A 17,399-nucleotide genomic window follows, 5' to 3' on the forward strand; every position below is an offset into this window, starting at 1 on the left:
CCCGTTGCGGAGCACAGGCTCCGGACGCGCAGGCTCAGCGGCCATGGCTCACGGGCCCAGCCGCTCCGCGGCATGTGGGATCCTCCCAGACCGGGGCGCGAACCCGGTTCCCCTGCATCGGCAGGCGGACGCGCAACCACTGCGCCACCAGGGAAGCCCAATCAGGATGATTATAATTCAGTGAGATAAGGACCCCCATCCCTATGATGGAGGAACCACTGTCAGAGAGGACAAATGTCAAAGGGACCTAAATTTCCCCTATATGGAATATGGGGACACCTCCTTGGAGGTGATGACTAAGCTGACACCTAAGATGAGTTAGCTAGGGGAAGGGTGGGAGGGAGAGAAAGAGGAAGGCTGATGTCTAGATGGATGGAAAAACACATTCCAAGACCCAGAGAGGAGAAAAAAATGTGACCCCCTTGAGGAGTTGAGGTAATTCAGCATGGAAGATAGAATTGTCTTAGCTGTGTGACCTGGGGTGAGTTACTTAACCTTTCTGTGCCGCATTGTCTTATCTGAAAAATGGGGATCATAATACTTACTTTGTGGTATTATTAGGAAGATCAAATGAATCAATACACGTCAAGTGCTTAAAATAGTGTCTGGTACACAGTGAGGGCTCGAAAATGTCAGTCATTGCTATTACAGTAAAGCACAGAAAGTGCTGGGGAAGTAGGCTAATAGGCTAGACTGGGAGGTAGGTTGGATTTGGATGACAAAGGGCCTTACCAGCTTCAGTGAGGAGTCCTCGGACTACTCTATCCTGCAGGGGAGGAGGAGACACTTTGAAATGTTTTAAGCAAGATAGTGACAGCCTCAGATTTGTGACCTAAAAAGGTCCTGCTGACTTCTGGGGGTAGGAAAGAGGGGATGTATCTGCGCATGCTTGCATTTGCAAGCACCCACCCACAGACAGCCTACACACACGTGTACATCCATATTTGCCTGTGTGTATGGAAACCTTCCCACGATGCAATGTACATTCTAGCATACACGTGTGCATGAGGCAAGGGGCCCAGCCCAAGGTCCCATTCCAGACACTGCTGCCGTCTCCAAAGTCCCTTCCTTTGCTCAGAAACAGAGAGGGAACTGTGTGTTGGGCCAGTGTCCCCTTCACTTCACCTCATGGCCTTGCTGCCCACTGGTGAGCTCTGCTGACACCAGATCCCTTGTGACTTTATCCAGGACACAGACAACCCGTATCCCCTTCCTCACACACTCTCCAGCCTCTCCTGAGGCCTCTGCTCTGGACTTGCCCCAGGAGGTAAGGCATGCACGGTGGAGGTGCCCAGCAGCAGACCTACTGGTGGAGAGACCAGTGAGCTGGGGGACATGTAGTTGGTGGTCAGGGCCCGGTTGTTGGGGAGCGAGGGCATGCCTTGAAGGCCCAGGGCTGAGGGTTGAGCTTCAGATATTATAGGATGGCTTCCTGCTGGCTCCTTTAAGCAGCCACTTCCCTAGGGCATTGAAAATAGGACTCTTTAGACGAACTGGAACATTTGAGGAAGCAGGGCTATTGCATAAATGGGCCTTCATTACCTGCCTCGGTCTTCCCTGCTCTGCGGCTTCTCCAGGCACCTTTGGGACGGACGCCCTATTTAAGCCCTTCCCAATTTGCACTGGCTGGGCGCTCCAGTCCACAGTGGCCTCATTAGCTTCTCTGGAAGGTCAAAGGCTCCATCACCCCTCACCCCAAGTCCAGCAAACTTTCCCATTTACAAAACTCTTTCACCAACTCTTGTTTTGGTTGCTTCTCACAGCAGCCCTGGGGGTGGCCATTGTCAACTCCATCTCTGAGAGGAAGACAAAGCCTCAAAGCTTATACGGATTGCTCAGCCACCAGCAAATTCATTGCGGAGTCAGAAGTCAGATCCCCAAGTCCCTGACCCCTGGTCATTTATTAATTGAAGCTGAGGGGCGGGCGATTAACATTTTCTGAGTACTTTCTACGTTCAAGGTGCTTGATTCCAGGTTTCTTTTCTTCAAGGCCAACCCTCAATGATAGGAATTGTTATTGCCATTTACAGATGAAAGGTGAAGTCACCTGCTCAAGGCTATACAGCTAATAAGTTGTGAAACTAGAACTGGAACTTAGGTCTTCCCATCTCCAAATCTCAGTGCTCTTTGCACTGTTCCACATTGCCTCTTGGCGGCATCAATTGATCAGCTAGGCTAGGTTTTTAGGAGACAAAATAAAAATCATTTGATTCAGTCTCCCAATGGCAATAGGCAGGTGTTAATGTGATGATAAAATTATGCATGTGGATTGTGTATAGGCAAAAAGAAAAAAAAAACTAACTCTGTGGGAAAGGGGAGGGGTCAGGAAGACTTCCTGGAGGAGGTGGTACTTAAGTTACTCCTTGAAAGATGAGAAAAAGTGAGAAGAGAGCCTTTCAGGTAGGGGAAATTGTGTGGAAAAATATGGAAGTGGGACCGTAAGGAGTCACAAAACTGTATCGTGTAAGATATATGGGCCGTGGGTGCTGAGAACTGAAGCTGGATGGGCTGGGCTGGAACCAGTTGTGGAACGGGCTTGAATGTCAATCTAAAGGATTCAGACTTGATTCTGTTGGTCGTGGAGAGCCATCACAGAGGCTAAAGTTTATTCAAATCACTGTGGGGGTTTTTGGTTTGTTTTTTGTTTATTCGTTTGTTTTGTCCACTGCTCGGCTTGCAGGATCTTAGTTCCCTGACCAAGGATTGAACCCCTGCCCGGCAGTGAAATCGCCAAGTCCTAACCACTGGACTGCCAGGGAATTCCCAAATCTCTGTGTTCTAAAAGGCTGTTTTTATGTAGATCATGAACTCCTGAAGGCAAGGCCTCAGTCTTTTTCACCTCTGACCCTAGGACCCAGCCAAGGAAATGCTTGTTGAATTTTGAAACAGGCAGAGACCAGGTCTCTTACAGAATCACTCAGGACTGGAGAGTCAGAAAAAGCAAAGGCCCAGGCAAGCTGGACCCTCAGCTAACCAGAGCCTGCCCCTCGTACAAGACCCAGCTTCGATGTACTTCCTCCAGGAAGCCCTTCTCAATGAACTCTGGCTAGTCTTAAACAGACACACAGAGCTCTGTCAGGATCAAGTTCAGAGTCTATCACTGATTACCAAGTCACTTTCTATTTGTTTGTTTTATCTCATATGTTTCCTCAAGAATTTCAGGAGGCTTTCAAAAAAGAATGCAAACAATAAGATTAAACAGAATAAGTAAGAGGGAATTCCCTGGCAGTCCAGTGGTTAGGACTCCACGCTCTCACTGCCAAGGGCGGGGGTTCGATCCCTGGTTGGGGAATTAAAATCCCACAAACCGTGTGGTGCGGCCAAAAAAAAAAAAAAGAATAAGAGAAAAATTGGCACCAGATAATGCTTATTAAATTTGAAAAAAATAGAATGTGGATGGACAAGCCATTGTTACCAGGGACAAGGCTCAACCTCGTTCTGGGCTTCCTAGTAGCCAGTATGAAAAGAGAGATTACACAGTTCTCATTGCAGGAAAAAAGACAAACCAGTTCCTTAAGGAAAGCAAAGCTTTCCCTAGCACTTCACTTTCACTGGGGGATTCATTTAGGGGACACTGGGTATTAAGGTCTTTAATGACAGAATAGTCTGTTTCTAAAGGAGTTTCTTGTGACTCCTCTGGATGAAAGCTGAGAGTATAATACCACAGTGACACCTCAGTGGAAGAATGTCTGTGTGTGTGGAGGGGAGAAAATGATCTGAGGCACTTAATAACTTGGAGCCTCAATTTCCACACCTGGAAAGTGGGTCACAGCCTTTCTCTGACTACCTCAAAAGCACTGCGTGAACTCATTTTGGAAGCTGAACAAGCTCCGCAAATACTGTTTGCTATTATTAGGACCGAATGTGGTTCAGAGTGGTCAATTGATTTGCCTGAGTTCACACAGTAAATGGGTGCTAGGGTCCAAAACTTCTTTGAGCCTCAGGTTTCTCATCTATAAAATGGGGGCCAAAGTGGGTAGATTACAGAGATTAGGGGAGATAAGGGATGTTGACATTACCTCTTCATGAGACAGTGTGTCCACGTAAGGACTCCAGTATGGAGCCAGTTTGTGCCCTGGAGGGTGAGGGGTACCTGGAAAGAGGGGAGGGAATGCTAGGGAACCAGTGAGAGAGGATGGTCTGGGAGAGTGAAACCTCCTTCTCCGGCTCTGCCTGATCCAGCCTACCTCTTGAGCTGCGGCTTCCCTCCCCGGCCAGCCCATGGGGATGTGAGTGTGACAGACCTTCACCCTGGAGGCGCTGCCACCTTCCACTGTGATTCGGGCTACCAGCTGCAGGGTGAGGAGACCCTCATCTGCCTCAATGGTACCCGGCCAGCCTGGAGCAGTGAACCCCCCAGCTGCATGGGTGAGTCTCTACCACAATAGGTGTGGTTTTCTGTCCTGGGAGCCCCACTGGAGGGTCCTACCTTGGGGGTCTCTATCTTTGGGAACACCCATCTTGAAGGGGTTTTTACCCTGAAGAGTCCCTATCCTGGGGTCTCCATTTGGAGCTCTTCACCCTGAGGGTCTCAATCTTTGGAGTCTCCATCCTTGGGGGGGGTGCTCTCCATCTGGGGAAGTGCCACCTCTGGCGGGGGGGCGGTTCATTTTGTTTGTTCGTTTTTGGCTGTGCCGCATGGCTTGTGGGATTTTAGTTCCCCGACCAGGGATCAAACCTGTGCCCCCTGCAGTGGAAGTGCAGAGTCCTAACCAATAGACCATCAGGGAATTCCTGGAGGGCTCCCATTTGGGGAGTCACCATTCTGGAGGTCCCTGCTCTTGGAGTCTCCTCATCCTAGAGGAAACCGTTCTTGGGGGCTATATCTGGGTGTGTCTATCCTGGAGAGTCTTCATCCTGGGATCCTATCCTGAGTGTTTTCCATCTGAGAGCTTCAGTTTGGGGGACTACCCCATAACTCCCCACCCCAGGGTGTCCACATCTGGGGAGTCTTCATTCTGATGGAATCTCCATCCTGGGGGGGTGTGTCCATCCTAGGGTTTTTCTATTCCAAGGCTGGTTCCTCACCTGGTAGTGGCCTGAAAAAAGTCCTGGGGTGAGCCTGTAGGGCAGAGGTCATCCCAAGGCCAGGTCCCAGGCAAAGGTGTGGGTGCAATAGCTCTGCAGATGGAAAAAGGACAAGTCACCTTAACCTGCCCCCCCCCCCGCACCGTCCACAGCATCCTGTGGTGGCACCATCCACAATGCTACACTTGGCCGCATCGTGTCCCCTGAGCCTGGGGGAGCTGCGGGGCCCAACCTCACCTGCCGTTGGGTCATCGAAGCAGCTGAGGGACGCCGGCTGCACCTTCACTTTGAGAGAGTCTCCCTGGATGAGGACAATGACCGGTGAGGGTCTGGGCCTTGTGTCAGAGGTCCTCACTTCAAGGAAATAGGGAGGCTGCAGTAGACGGTCAGACAGACGCGGGGGGGGATCCCAGTTGGGATCTATGTCAAATGCAGGTTAGTCCTTCCCCTTTCTTAGGCAGTATAGCTGTGCAAACTGAGACAAATCACCTAACCTCTCTGTGCTTCAGTTTTCTCATCTGTAGAATGGAGACAATAGTACCTCCCTCTTAAGGTTTCTGTGAGGACAAATGCATTAAGATATGTAAGGTGCCTGGAATGGTGCCTAGCACACAGTAAGCACTATAAAAGTGTTTGCCACCGTCATCATCATTATTCTCACTCTTTATCTAACAAACTGGTGTCCCAGCTCTGACATTAGTTGCTATGTGTAGCTGGACAGGTTACGTACTCTTTCTGTGCCTCAATTTTCTCATCTATAAAATGAGGGATAATAATAGTATCTAACTCAAGGGTTCTTGTGAGAATTAAGTGAGATGAAATGTGTAAAATCTTAGAAGAGTACATGGCATACAGTTAATGTTTGAAAATAATAGCTACAAAATTAAGTTAGGAGAGCAGGCAAGAGGTGAGGCAGCTTCTGAGGGGAAGCTGAGCTCCTGGCCACCTCTGTCCATCCCAGGCTGATGGTGCGCTCAGGGGGCAGTCCCCTATCCCCGGTGATCTACGACTCGGACATGGATGATGTCCCAGAGCGGGGTCTCATCAGTGATGCCCAGTCCCTCTATGTGGAGCTGCTTTCAGAGACACCTGCCAATCCCCTGCTGCTAAGCCTCCGATTTGAAGGTAACTGCCCTTCCCCTGGGGCCCCAACTGCCGCACCTTCCCCTCTTCCTGACGCCCAGGCATGGTCACAAGCACATAATCCACCTCTGCTTATCTCCATGTTTGGATTCCTGAAAACTGACTTGTCTCCCCATCCCAAATCGACAAGGACACATTCTAATTCCCTGAGGTGGTCTTTTCTACTTAAGCTTCAGGTGTGGCTGGATCCAGTTACACAGCCAAGAGACCAGTTACTTAAATCTCTCCATTCTTTCCTCTCTGGTTGGCTTCATGCTCAGGCAGACTCTCAGTCTGTTGTGTACCTAGCAGTTACAGATTTACATACCAACAACTTTAGTAACTCCATCAGAAAGAGAGAAAGCATACCACTTTCCTAAGAGCTTTAACAAAAATGCCAGGAAAGGCTTTCATTGCCCTGGCTTAGGTCATCTATCTATGCCTGAGCCAATCACTGTAGCTAGGGGCAGGTGGTGTTATGATTGGCAGATCCACATCACATGGCCATCCCTGGTTGGCTCCAACTGAATCTCATGGACTGGAAGTGGGGAGGGCATGTGACCCAAAATGAAAATAGGAGTGCTTTAACAGACAAAGGGGACTGGATGCTGGATAGGTAGGAAGGAAGGAAGTCAGTGATCATGGGAGGAGGCATTTGAACTGGGACTTACAGGATAGAGAGAATTTTAAAAGAGGAAGATTGGGAATGAGCATCTCAGGTGAAACGAACAGTGTGAGCAACAGTAAAGAGGCAGAGAAAAGCCTGATACGTTTGGGAAAGAGAGAGTTTCACTGTGGCTGGAGCAGAGGATTTGTGTAAACAGTAGCAGCAAAGAGACAAAGAAAGTAAAATGCTCAGAGGTGGGAGGGGCTAGTTTCTGGTATGAATCAAGGGAGAAAGGGAATTGGCACTTGGCCCTGATGGATGCATAGGATTTGGACATGACATCTTATCAGGTTAAGTAATGGTGAAACAGAACAGTGGATCTGAAAAATAAATTGCATTTTAGATTCTGAGAATGCAAAGAGAATTTCTAGGTTTGAGACCTGCCTCCATAGTTGTGGGCCACTGCTGCTCCATGGGCTTCAGACTCTTTCTGTATCATAGGCACCTGAGCCTTACCTGAGTCTAAGATATGATCAGATGGGCAAAAACTAAAACACTCTACAAATGTTAATTTTTTTGCTGACTTAGACCAGAGTTAAAACTGAGTAGCTTTTGTGTTTGCCTCACTTTTGGATTCTAGCCACAGTATGGATAATCAGGGTTGATCAGAAACCAACGGTTATTTTTGAGGAGCGAACACACCTACATGAGCCAGGTCTCCAAAGGCACCGTTTCCCCCCACTCCATTGCAGCTTCCAGAGCCAAGTGTCTCTGGCTGGGAATCAAGGAATCTGGGCTTGAGGTCTGGTTCTGCCACTGCCCTACTGTGTGACATGGAGCACGTGACTTTTTGTCTGTGGACCTAGTGTCCTCATCTGTAGAATAGTGGCTGGGACTTGACTGACCTTGGGGTTTCTGTCCAGAGGCCGGGGAGCTAACATAAATAGGTGAATGAGGAATGTTAGGGTTTGGGGGAAACTGGAGCGTGAAAGCTAAGCCCAAGGGCATTCCATTTTAAATAGCCCACTGGGGGGCCAAACCACACTGGAATTCATCCTGGTTCCCCAGTCTGAGATCCCTGGAGGCCTGTCCTAATGCTTAATTCCTGTGACTGACTCCTCTCTAGCCTTTGAGGAAGATCGCTGCTTTGCCCCCTTCCTGGCACATGGCAATGTCACCACCACGGACCCTGAGTACCGCCCAGGGGCACTGGCCACCTTCTCGTGCCTCCCAGGATATGCCCTGGAGCCCCCTGGCCCCCCCAATGCCATCGAATGTGTGGATCCCACAGAACCCCACTGGAACGACACAGAGCCAGCCTGCAAGGGTGAGCCCGCCGCCTCCTCGCCTCCCCAGGACATCCTTCAGTTCACAGACTACCCCCTGAGCTGGGGATCCTAGGAAGGCCGTTCAGGAAGGAGAACCTAGTAAACTCAGGATCAATCCCTGTCCCTTTCAGAAGCTTAGGTTTCTTAGCTGAGTAGTTGATGGGCTTGTTACAGAATTCAGGGGTCATAACCCAAATATCTTCAAGAGCTAGAACTGGAGTTGGGCTAAGTCATGGATTGGGTGGTGATGCATAGGCTGGAGACCGGGCAGGGTTAGTTAAGGGTGGGGCTGGGGACTGGACCCAACAGGGCTAGGCGTGGCAGGAATCAGGTGGGTAACAGATCATAGGAAACCGGGGAGGCAAGTCTGGTGCACACAGTTGGGAGTGGTGAGGATCGTAGCGAAATAGAGACTGCATGCCCACCTGGGTCCTGAATCCGACACCCTTTCTATCCTAGCGATGTGCGGAGGGGAGCTGTCAGAGCCAGCTGGTGTGGTCCTCTCTCCGGATTGGCCCCAGAGCTATAGCCCCGGCCAAGATTGCGTGTGGGGTCTGCATGTCCAGGAAGAGAAGCGCATCTTGCTCCAAGTTGAGATGTATGTTTGGGTACTGCAGAGGGTGCAGTGGGTGTGGGCTCAGCCACGTGTGGTATGACAATGCACTGGCCTGCATTATGAGCCTGGCTGGCTCGAGCGTCTACACGAGATTCAGTGAATATATGTTCGGATGAAAGAAGTGGCTAAGGATTCAGGGTGGGGGTGTGGGACATCAGGTAGACCCAGGTACAAATCACTTATTGGTCAGGCAACCTTGGACAAGTAAATGGGGTAATGCAGCCTTCCTCGGGGACTATTGTGAAAAAGGGGCTCTGGCCTGAAATCTCACTCTTTGGCTGCTTCTGAGGGCCCCCTGGAGTGAGTTCCAGAGACCCAGGCCCAAGCTGTTGCATCAGCAGCATCACGCAAGGTGGGCGTGGGTGTGGGGGAAATCCAGTGAGCTACTTTGGTGTGAGGTGGCCATGTGCCTGGACAGAACCAGAAGTGGGCGTGGCTCAAAAAGCAGGTACTCCGTTGGGGCCTAGAGTTGGGCTGGGTGGTAATGAGCATGGTCCGTGTTTGGTCAGAACTGGAGTTGAGCCTGGCTGTGCGTCACCTGGTGATGGAGGAGGGACTGGGAAGTGGGAGGGGTCAACAATGATCAGGGTTGGGGATTGGGAAGCAGGAACCGGGAGGAGCCACAGACCAAATGGAACCTGGAGCGGCTAGCGTGGAGGAGAAGCCCGTAACTGATCCAAACTGAGGCCTGTGATAGGAGAATGTAGGGCGGGACTGGAGCGTACGTAAGGTTGCTAATGAGCTGAGTTAGTGATTGGGCAGAACCAGATGGGAGGGGCCGAACGTAACCCAGCCTCCATATCTGGTCCCGCTCCCTCCAGCTTGAATGTGCGCGAAGGGGATATGCTGACACTGTTCGATGGGGACGGTCCCAGCGCCCGAGTCCTGGCCCAGCTGCGAGGGCCTCAACCGCGCCGCCGCCTCCTCTCCTCTGGGCCCGACCTCACGCTGCAGTTCCAGGCACCGCCCGGGCCCCCAAACCCGGGCCTGGGCCAGGGTTTCGTGTTGCACTTCAAAGGTACCGAGGCCTAGGGTCCCGGGATGGGAAGGGGTCCCGCAGGTCAGAGAGGCCCCCGAGGCTGGAAGGGCGCCCTGGGTCGCAGGCCAGCCTCCTAACTCGCCGTCTCTCCCCTGCAGAGGTCCCGAGGAACGACACGTGCCCCGAGCTGCCGCCCCCGGAATGGGGCTGGAGGACGGCTTCCCACGGGGACCTGATCCGGGGCACTGTGCTTACTTATCAGTGCGAGCCTGGCTATGAGCTGCTTGGGTCGGACATTCTCACCTGCCAGTGGGACCTGTCCTGGAGCGCAGCGCCGCCCGCCTGCCGAAAGAGTGAGCCCGGGCCCCGCCCTAATCCTCTCGTGGCTCCGCCCCTGCCCACCTGGGTTTCACGGCTCTGCTTGGGCTCCGCCCACCCCCTCTGCGCCCCACCTCCGTATCTTCTTGTTCCCACCCCTGTTCTGTCTGGACCCATCCCTTCGCTCAAGGTCCTGCCTAGATCTTCCTCAGGCCCCAACTATATGCCCAGTGGGTTCCCCTCCTCTGTTCCTCGGTGTCCCGAAACCGTACCCTCTGGTCCCCACTCTCATCTTCCCAGGGCTGCATCCCTCTCTCTTGCACTGTTCTGGGTCCTGAACCTGGTTCTTCTGGGTTCCTCTTCCATCGTCTCCTGGCCCTGCCTCTGCCCAGTCTGAGTCCCGCCCGCCTGCGCCGTCATCTCTTTTCTTGTTCTAGGCCTTGCTCCAGTCTCTCAGTCCCCAACCCTTGACATTATGGGGAGTCACTTTGCAGGGGCCTAGGCTTGTCAGAGAACTCGGTTTATTTTATTTTATTTATTAGTTTTATTTTTAAAATAAATTTATTCATTTATTCATTTATTTACTTATTTTTTGCTGAGTTGGGTCTTCGTTGCTGCGCGCGGGCTTTCTCTAGTCGCGGCGAGCGGGGGCTACTCTTCGGTGTGGTGCACAGTCTTCTCATTGCAGTGGCTTCTCTTGATGGGGAGCATGGGCTCTAGGCGTGTGGGCTTCCGTAGTTGTGGCTCGTGGGCTCTAGAGCGCAGGCTCAGTGGTTGTGGCGCACGGGCTTAGTTGCTCTGCGGCGTGTGGGATCTTCCCGGACCAGGGCTCGAACCCGTGTCCCCTGCTGATTCTTAACCACTGCACCACCAGGGAAGCCCGTCGGTTTATTTTAATTCAGTTATTAAAGTCCCATGATGTGTTGGGGCTGGAGTTATGCGGAGGTGTTGGGGACTCTCCCTACCCTGACAGAGCTCAGAGTCTGGGACAGGGACAGATACTTAACTCAGGATATTAGAGTGGTAACCACTGGGTGACTTCAGGCAAGGGACTTCACATCTCTGAGGCTTTGGCTTCTTCCTCGGTGAAGTAGGAATAGAGGATTGTGAAAAGCAAATGAAAAGCTTTTCACATTAGTGCCTGGTGCAGGTAAACAATGAGTAGGTAATAGTTGCTATAAGTATGAAGAAGGGCTGTAGGAAGAGGGGTGGGTTAATTGTCCCAGGGATAGGGCAGGAGATTTCACAGAGGAGGTGACATTCAAAGGAGCTGGGAGAATTTATCTTTTAGAAGAGCAGAAAGGGGTGGCATCTTGTCACTTCCTCCAAATCTTTGGAAGCCTGTCACCAGGATATGGGATTGCAGGTCTTTCACCTGGCCCCTAGGAGCAATGGTGGGACCAATGAGGATAAGTTTCAGGAAGTCAGATTTGGACCGGACACAAGGAAAACTTTCTAGTTGACACAGCTCCCCATCCCTGGAAGGAGTCACAGGATGTCCAATCTGGAACCCAGACAGCGCGGGGCAGGGACAGGAAGGGATGGAAGCGGGGCCCTGAGGGGATAGGGCGTGGCCCAGCTGCCCAAGACTCAGTAGGGAACCTGCCCAAGGCAGCACGTGGAGCCTTCAGCTGAGCTGAGACCTAAGTCTCTGAATCTCAGCCCGGTGCTCCCTGGCTGTGACCCTGAACAGTTCCAGCTTTGCCACTCCCTGGCTGAGCGACCACAGACCAGTCATTTGACTGCCCTGAGCCCTGAGCCCCAAGGGAGGTGATAGTGACGCTGACCTCTCGAGATCATCACGGTATATGACATCATGTTTGTAAAACATTTTAGCGAGGTGCCTTGCGCAGGTCTATATATAAGAAATGGCTTTGACTGGGATTCTGCCACAGCAAGGTTGTAAACAAATGCCCGCAGAGGCCAGGCAGGCAATACAAGTGAGCGGAATGGGCTGAGGATGACGGGAATGAGGGGAGCAGGAGGGCTGGGCCCCTCTAAAGAGCGCAGCTGCTCTTCTGCTGATGATTTGCCATGCAGGGCTGACACGGTTGGGATTTAGCTGGTTTGCTCTGGTTGAGTGGTTCAGTATTTCAAATTTCACCCTAGGATGGGGGCCCAGGTTGCCCCAAACGTTCTGTTTTCTGGAAGAAACCTGATATGTAAAATGCATTGAATTTTAAGTTTTCCAACTCCTGCTCTGTTCATTCTGAGGAAGGAGTGGGAGGTGTGTGCGGCGTGTTGCCCAGAGGAGATGGCCCACGACTCAGGCGTCTCCCGGCTCTAAGCTTCTGGCAGATCTTTTAAGGCCCTGGCTCCCCCTGACTTTGCCCTCCTGCCAACAGTCATGACTTGTGCCGATCCTGGTGAGATAACCAACGGGCACCGCACCACCTCAGACGCCGGCTTTCCTGTTGGCTCCCACGTCCAGTACCGCTGTCTGCCGGGGTACAGCCTGGAGGGAGCGGCCATGCTCACCTGCTACAGCCGGGACACGGGCACGCCCAAGTGGAGCGACCGGGTCCCCAAGTGCGCCTGTGAGTCTGGGGACACCCTAGGATGGGTGGCTGGGTGGCCTGCTCAACGGTGCAACTGGCCCATGACTGACCTCTTCCCTGCAGTGAAGTACGAGCCGTGCCTGAACCCCGGGGTGCCAGAGAACGGCTATCAGACGTTGTACAAGCATCACTACCAGGCGGGCGAGTCTCTGCGCTTCTTCTGCTATGAGGGCTTTGAGCTCATTGGCGAGGTCACCATCACCTGTGTGCCCGGCCACCCCTCACAGTGGACCAGCCAGCCCCCACTCTGCAAAGGTGCCTGGGCAGGCGGGGCAGGAGGGGGCACGGCAGTGTCCAGGATGTGACAGGGCTGGGAAAGTCAGGTAGCAAATTCGAGACCCTGCCGAGCTCCCCATTCACCTCCTATGGGCTCTCATCATCAGAGGTATAGCCGAAAGCCCTGGAGAAGTTCAAGGTCATGGAATTATCCTAAGGGAAGTAGTAGAGGGGGCTTTGGTTCGGCAGCCCCTTGCCCTCTGGATAGGCCTCAGTTTCCGTACTTTTGACAAATCCTACAGACCTGGCTGGTTTCGACTGCCCAGGGGTCTGGAGGAGGAGGACCGAGGCCCTGCTCTGACTGCTCCTCCCCTGTCCCCAAGGGAAGGATTGAGTTTAGGTTGAGCAGAGGGCAGAGAATCCAGGCTGTCCAGCCCAGCCCCACGGGGCTCCCGGCCCTCTACCCAGCCTCCTTCCCTCCCTGGCTCAGACCCCGTCCCCTCCTCCTCCTCTCCCTGCAGTGGCCTATGAGGAGCTCCTGGACAACCGAAAACTGGAAGGTCAGTGAGGGCACAGGTGGAGATCCAGGCCTGGCCAAGTTGGGAGGGCAAGGCAGAGGCCGGGGGCAGGAGGCCAGGCCCCCGGTGGGGTGAGGCCCAGGGTTCAGGGCCCAGGGCAGGAGGCTGGGAGAGCCCAGGGCTGGGCCCGGCCCCAGATCACTGGCCTCTCCTCCTCCTTCCAGTGACCCAGACCACCGACCCATCACGGCAGCTAGAGGGTGGGAACCTCGCCTTGGCCATTCTGCTGCCCCTAGGCTTGGTCATCGTCCTCGGCAGCGGCGTTTACATATACTACACCAAGTGAGTACCTAACTCAGGGAGCTGCTGGCCAGGGCAGACGTCCTGCCTGCCTGGCACGGAAGCCCGGGTGAGGGGGGGTTGGGGGCTCACTTCTCGATAAGCCCCTCTATCTCCTTCCTCTCCCAGGCTACAGGGAAAATCCCTCTTCGGCTTCCCAGGCTCCCATTCCTACAGCCCCATCACGGTGGAGTCAGACTTCAGCAATCCGCTGTATGAAGCTGGGGTGAGCCCCTCCCCTGCCCCTGGGCTGCCGCATCCCTCAGCTCCCCTGGGACGCCATAGCCTTCCCTCAAGGTCTTTGTAATATCTGTCTTGGGAACTGCAAACTCAGCTGCCTACAAAGGCCGCGTCAATGAACAAAGCCAAGTCAGGTGGGCCACTCGGGAGTGGCGAGGACTGTGACTAACTGGAGAACCTGTACCCCATCCAGTCCATGGAGGAAACCCAGGCCCAACTGCCAGATCCTCCAACTGTTCAAGACAATCCAGAAATGTAGATTTTTATGTGACTTGAAGATGCTGCAGGATGAACCAAATACATCCATTGGCCAGATTCGGGCCCATTCCCATCCCATGGCCCCCAAACTCCCAGTGATCAATGTTATTTTAAAAACACAAGAGTCTTTCCCCTTCCTTGTGGATGCTTCCTCCCGTTTTGCTGCCTCCTCCACCTCCATCCCATTCTAGTGACCGATGCCATCTCTCTGTTTCCAGGATACACGAGAGTATGAAGTTTCCATCTGAACACCAAGACTAAGGCTGCAGGACCCAGGACGCCCCTCCTCTCCTCATTCTGGGCAGGAAGGAGTACAGGACCTGGCCTCTGGCTCCCTTCCTCCCTGCTGTGTAAATAATCTCCTGGTCCCACGAGGGGGCTTTGATGGCCCTGGGGACCCTACAGTAAATAAACCAGCATCCTGTGCCCAAAGCCTCCTCTTCTCAGTTGCCAAACAAGGGGCCTGCCCCCCCACTCACTCTACCCGCTTTTGGACCCTAGGAGGGGAACTCAGCCCCTGATGCAAATCCTGGGGCCCCTCCAGCCCAGGGCATCCCACAAGGACTACCCAAGAGCTCTGCTGTTCCCTTGGTCATGAAGGCTCTGCCCTTCCCAGACACTCTGTCCCTGGGCCTAACCTCTGACCCTTGGAGGGGGTCAGAAGAAGAGGGATGAAGGGGAGAGCTGGGACAAGGCCCCTACCCCCTTCCTGCCATGTCCCCTACCCACAGTCTCCCCACCTTTGCTTCTGGATTTTTGTTTTTGAGCAATAAACAGAAAATCTCCGTTTGTAACTGGGCTGGTGGGGTGTGGGAAGGTGGGTCACAGAGCACTGGGGACGGTGATGGTGGCCTCCCTGGAAAGAGGGCTGGGGAGAGGGGAACACTTGGGGAAAAATATGGAAATTTAAGATTGCAGACAGGGCAGTGTTGAAGGGGCTGGCCTGGGGTCAAAAAGCCTGACTTTGGGCTCAGCCTCTGGAGGACCAGCTGGGCTCACTCCTGGCCTCAGCAGTCTCTCCACAGGGCTTGGCGTTTCCAGGCTCTTCTAGCTGGGTGATAAATGACAGTAGCTGCCTCTCCTCCTTCACTGTTTGGCAGGTGACAAACAGCGCTCAATTTGTTTCATGACCAGTTGACCTAAAAGTCAACCCCCTCTTGAGAAATCTTGTACCCATCCAAGTGTACCATTTTTCCCCCAATTTTTCGGCATTTATTTATTTATTTTTGGCTGCGTTGGGTCTTCGTTGCTACGTGTGGGCTTTTCTCTAGTTGTGGCGAGCAGCGGCTACTCTTTGTTTGGTGCGCGGGCTTCTCATTGCGGTGGCTTCTCTTGTTGTGGAGCACGGGCTCTAGGCGCGCGGGCTTCCGTAGTTGTGGCTCGTGGGCTCTAGTGCACAGGCTCAGTAGTTGTGGCGCACAGGCTTAGTTGCTCCGCGGCATGTGGAATCTTCCCGGACTAGGGCTCGAACCCGTGTCCTCTGCATTGGCAGGCAGATTCTTAACCACTGCGCCACCAATGAAGTTCTTTTTGGCATTTTAAGCATATCTGCTGTTACGTGTCTACCAAGTATTAGATTTGCAGCTTTTCATAAACAATGAGCTTGTTTGGTTTCCCATGGGTGTCCTGTTCTACTTTACTTTTGAACGTTATAGGGAATTTACAGCCTGTTTGTCTTTTTTTTTTTTTTTTTCTGCATTGGGTCCTCGTTGCTGCGCGCGGGCTTTCTCTAGTTGTGGCGAGTGGGGGCTACTCTTCGTTGAGGTGCTTGGGCCTCTCACTGCAGTTGCTTCTCTTGTTGCAGAGCACGCGGGCTCTAGAGCACAGGCTCGGTAGTTGTAGCGCATGGGCTTATTGCTCCACGGCATATGGAATCTTCCTGGACCAGGGCTCGAACCCGTGTCCCCTGCATTGGCAGGTGGATTCTTAACCACTGTGCCACCAGGGAAGCCCCTGGAATGGCTTTAATTCAGGCAGATATCAACCTATTATCCATCAACCTGTTGGCAGAGATGAGTTCATGGGTCCAGATCCAGCCTCCCAGCCAAACTCCAGCACCTTAAGGTGCCTGTGGCATCTGAGAGGGTCCACCTTTGCTTCTGAGGAGCCACCCCGGCCACCAGTGTCAGTGTTGAGGTCTCCCCTCCACGTTTTGGAGCCACATGGCTATGGAACACATCATGCCTGTTACTAACCAGAAGGCAGTGCAGTAGGCTTTGTGACATTTGCATTTAAATCCCAGTCTGGCCACTTATTGGAGCCTCCTAAGGAAGTCAGTTCACATCTCCCAGCCTCTGTTTCCTTATCTGAAAAATGGGAATAATTGTCCCTGTCTCACAAGGGCCTTGTGAGAGTTAAAAACATAATGCATACAAAGTGCTCATCACAATGCCTGGCACAGAATAAATGCCAAAAAAACGTAAGCTGCTATTAAGGTCAGTTTGCCTCGTGTTCTAAAATCCAATCCTCTTTTGAGTGTCCTAAAAATGTTTCATTATATTTAATTATAAAATTTTAATTAAGGAAAATTCAGTTGATTTGGAGAAAGACTTTAAGACAAACAGGCTGAGGCTTTCCTGGTGGCACAGTGGTTAAGAATCCGCCTGCCAATGCAGGGGACACAGGTTCGAGCCCTGGTCCGGGAAGATCCCACATGCCATGGAGCAACTAAGCCCGTGCGCTACAACTACTGAGCCTGCGCTCTAGAGCCCTCGAGCCACAACTACTGAGTCCACGTGCCACAATTACTGAAGCCCGCGCTCCTAGAGCCCGTGCTCCACAACAAGAGAAGCCACCACAATGCGAAGCCGGCACACCACAACGAAGAGTAGCCCCCGCTCTCCACAACTAGAGGAAGCCAGCGTGCAGCAATGAAGACCCAACGCAGCCATAAATAGGTAAATAAATAAATAAATTTGTTATTTTTTTTAAAAGCCATTCCAGGGGAATTCCCTGGTGGTCCAGTGGTTAAGACTCTGCGTTTCCACTGCAGGGGGTGCCGGTTTGATCCCTGGTCTGGGAAGTAAGATCCCACATGCCACGTGGTGCTGCGAAAGAAAAAAAATTAAAAAAAAAAAATCACTCAGAAAGAAAAAAAAAGCCATTCCAATAATATGTCCAAGAAACTAACACACCATTGTAAAGCAATTATACTCCAATAGATGTTAAAAAAAAAAAAGGAATAGGAACATTGTAAAACAATTACACTCCAAAAAAGATGATTAAAAAAAAAAAAAGAATAGGAAATAAATAAATAAATAAAATAATACGCC

The 17,399-nt window shown here is 52.3% G+C and overlaps 1 protein-coding gene across 6 annotated transcripts in view; it reads left to right on the forward strand.

Annotated features, from left to right (window-relative positions):
* The window catches only part of SEZ6L2 (seizure related 6 homolog like 2), a 20,035-nt gene extending 5,114 nt beyond the window's left edge, over nt 1-14,921 (forward strand). For 2 of the 6 annotated variants that reach the window (XM_028498817.2, XM_007107368.4), the window contains 13 exons: nt 4,183-4,368; nt 5,181-5,349; nt 5,990-6,153; nt 7,884-8,084; nt 8,545-8,683; nt 9,523-9,719; nt 9,839-10,033; nt 12,344-12,535; nt 12,620-12,811; nt 13,294-13,332; nt 13,515-13,632; nt 13,759-13,855; nt 14,346-14,921. In XM_028498817.2, coding sequence (XP_028354618.1) covers nt 4,183-4,368; nt 5,181-5,349; nt 5,990-6,153; nt 7,884-8,084; nt 8,545-8,683; nt 9,523-9,719; nt 9,839-10,033; nt 12,344-12,535; nt 12,620-12,811; nt 13,294-13,332; nt 13,515-13,632; nt 13,759-13,855; nt 14,346-14,375 — 1,919 coding nt within the window. In that variant the 3' untranslated portion in view covers nt 14,376-14,921. Of the gene's footprint in view, nt 1-4,182; nt 4,369-5,180; nt 5,350-5,989; nt 6,154-7,883; nt 8,085-8,544; nt 8,684-9,522; nt 9,720-9,838; nt 10,034-12,343; nt 12,536-12,619; nt 12,812-13,293; nt 13,333-13,514; nt 13,633-13,733; nt 13,856-14,345 lie in introns of all 6 variants that reach the window. The other 4 variants (XM_028498818.2, XM_028498819.2, XM_007107367.4 and 1 more) reach the window with 4 other exon arrangements.
* The last annotated feature ends 2,478 nt before the right edge of the window (nt 14,922-17,399 follow it).

This window comes from Physeter macrocephalus, chromosome 14 (genome assembly GCF_002837175.3).
Source record: "Physeter macrocephalus isolate SW-GA chromosome 14, ASM283717v5, whole genome shotgun sequence".
In the NCBI taxonomy this organism is placed as follows: domain Eukaryota; kingdom Metazoa; phylum Chordata; class Mammalia; order Artiodactyla; family Physeteridae; genus Physeter; species Physeter macrocephalus.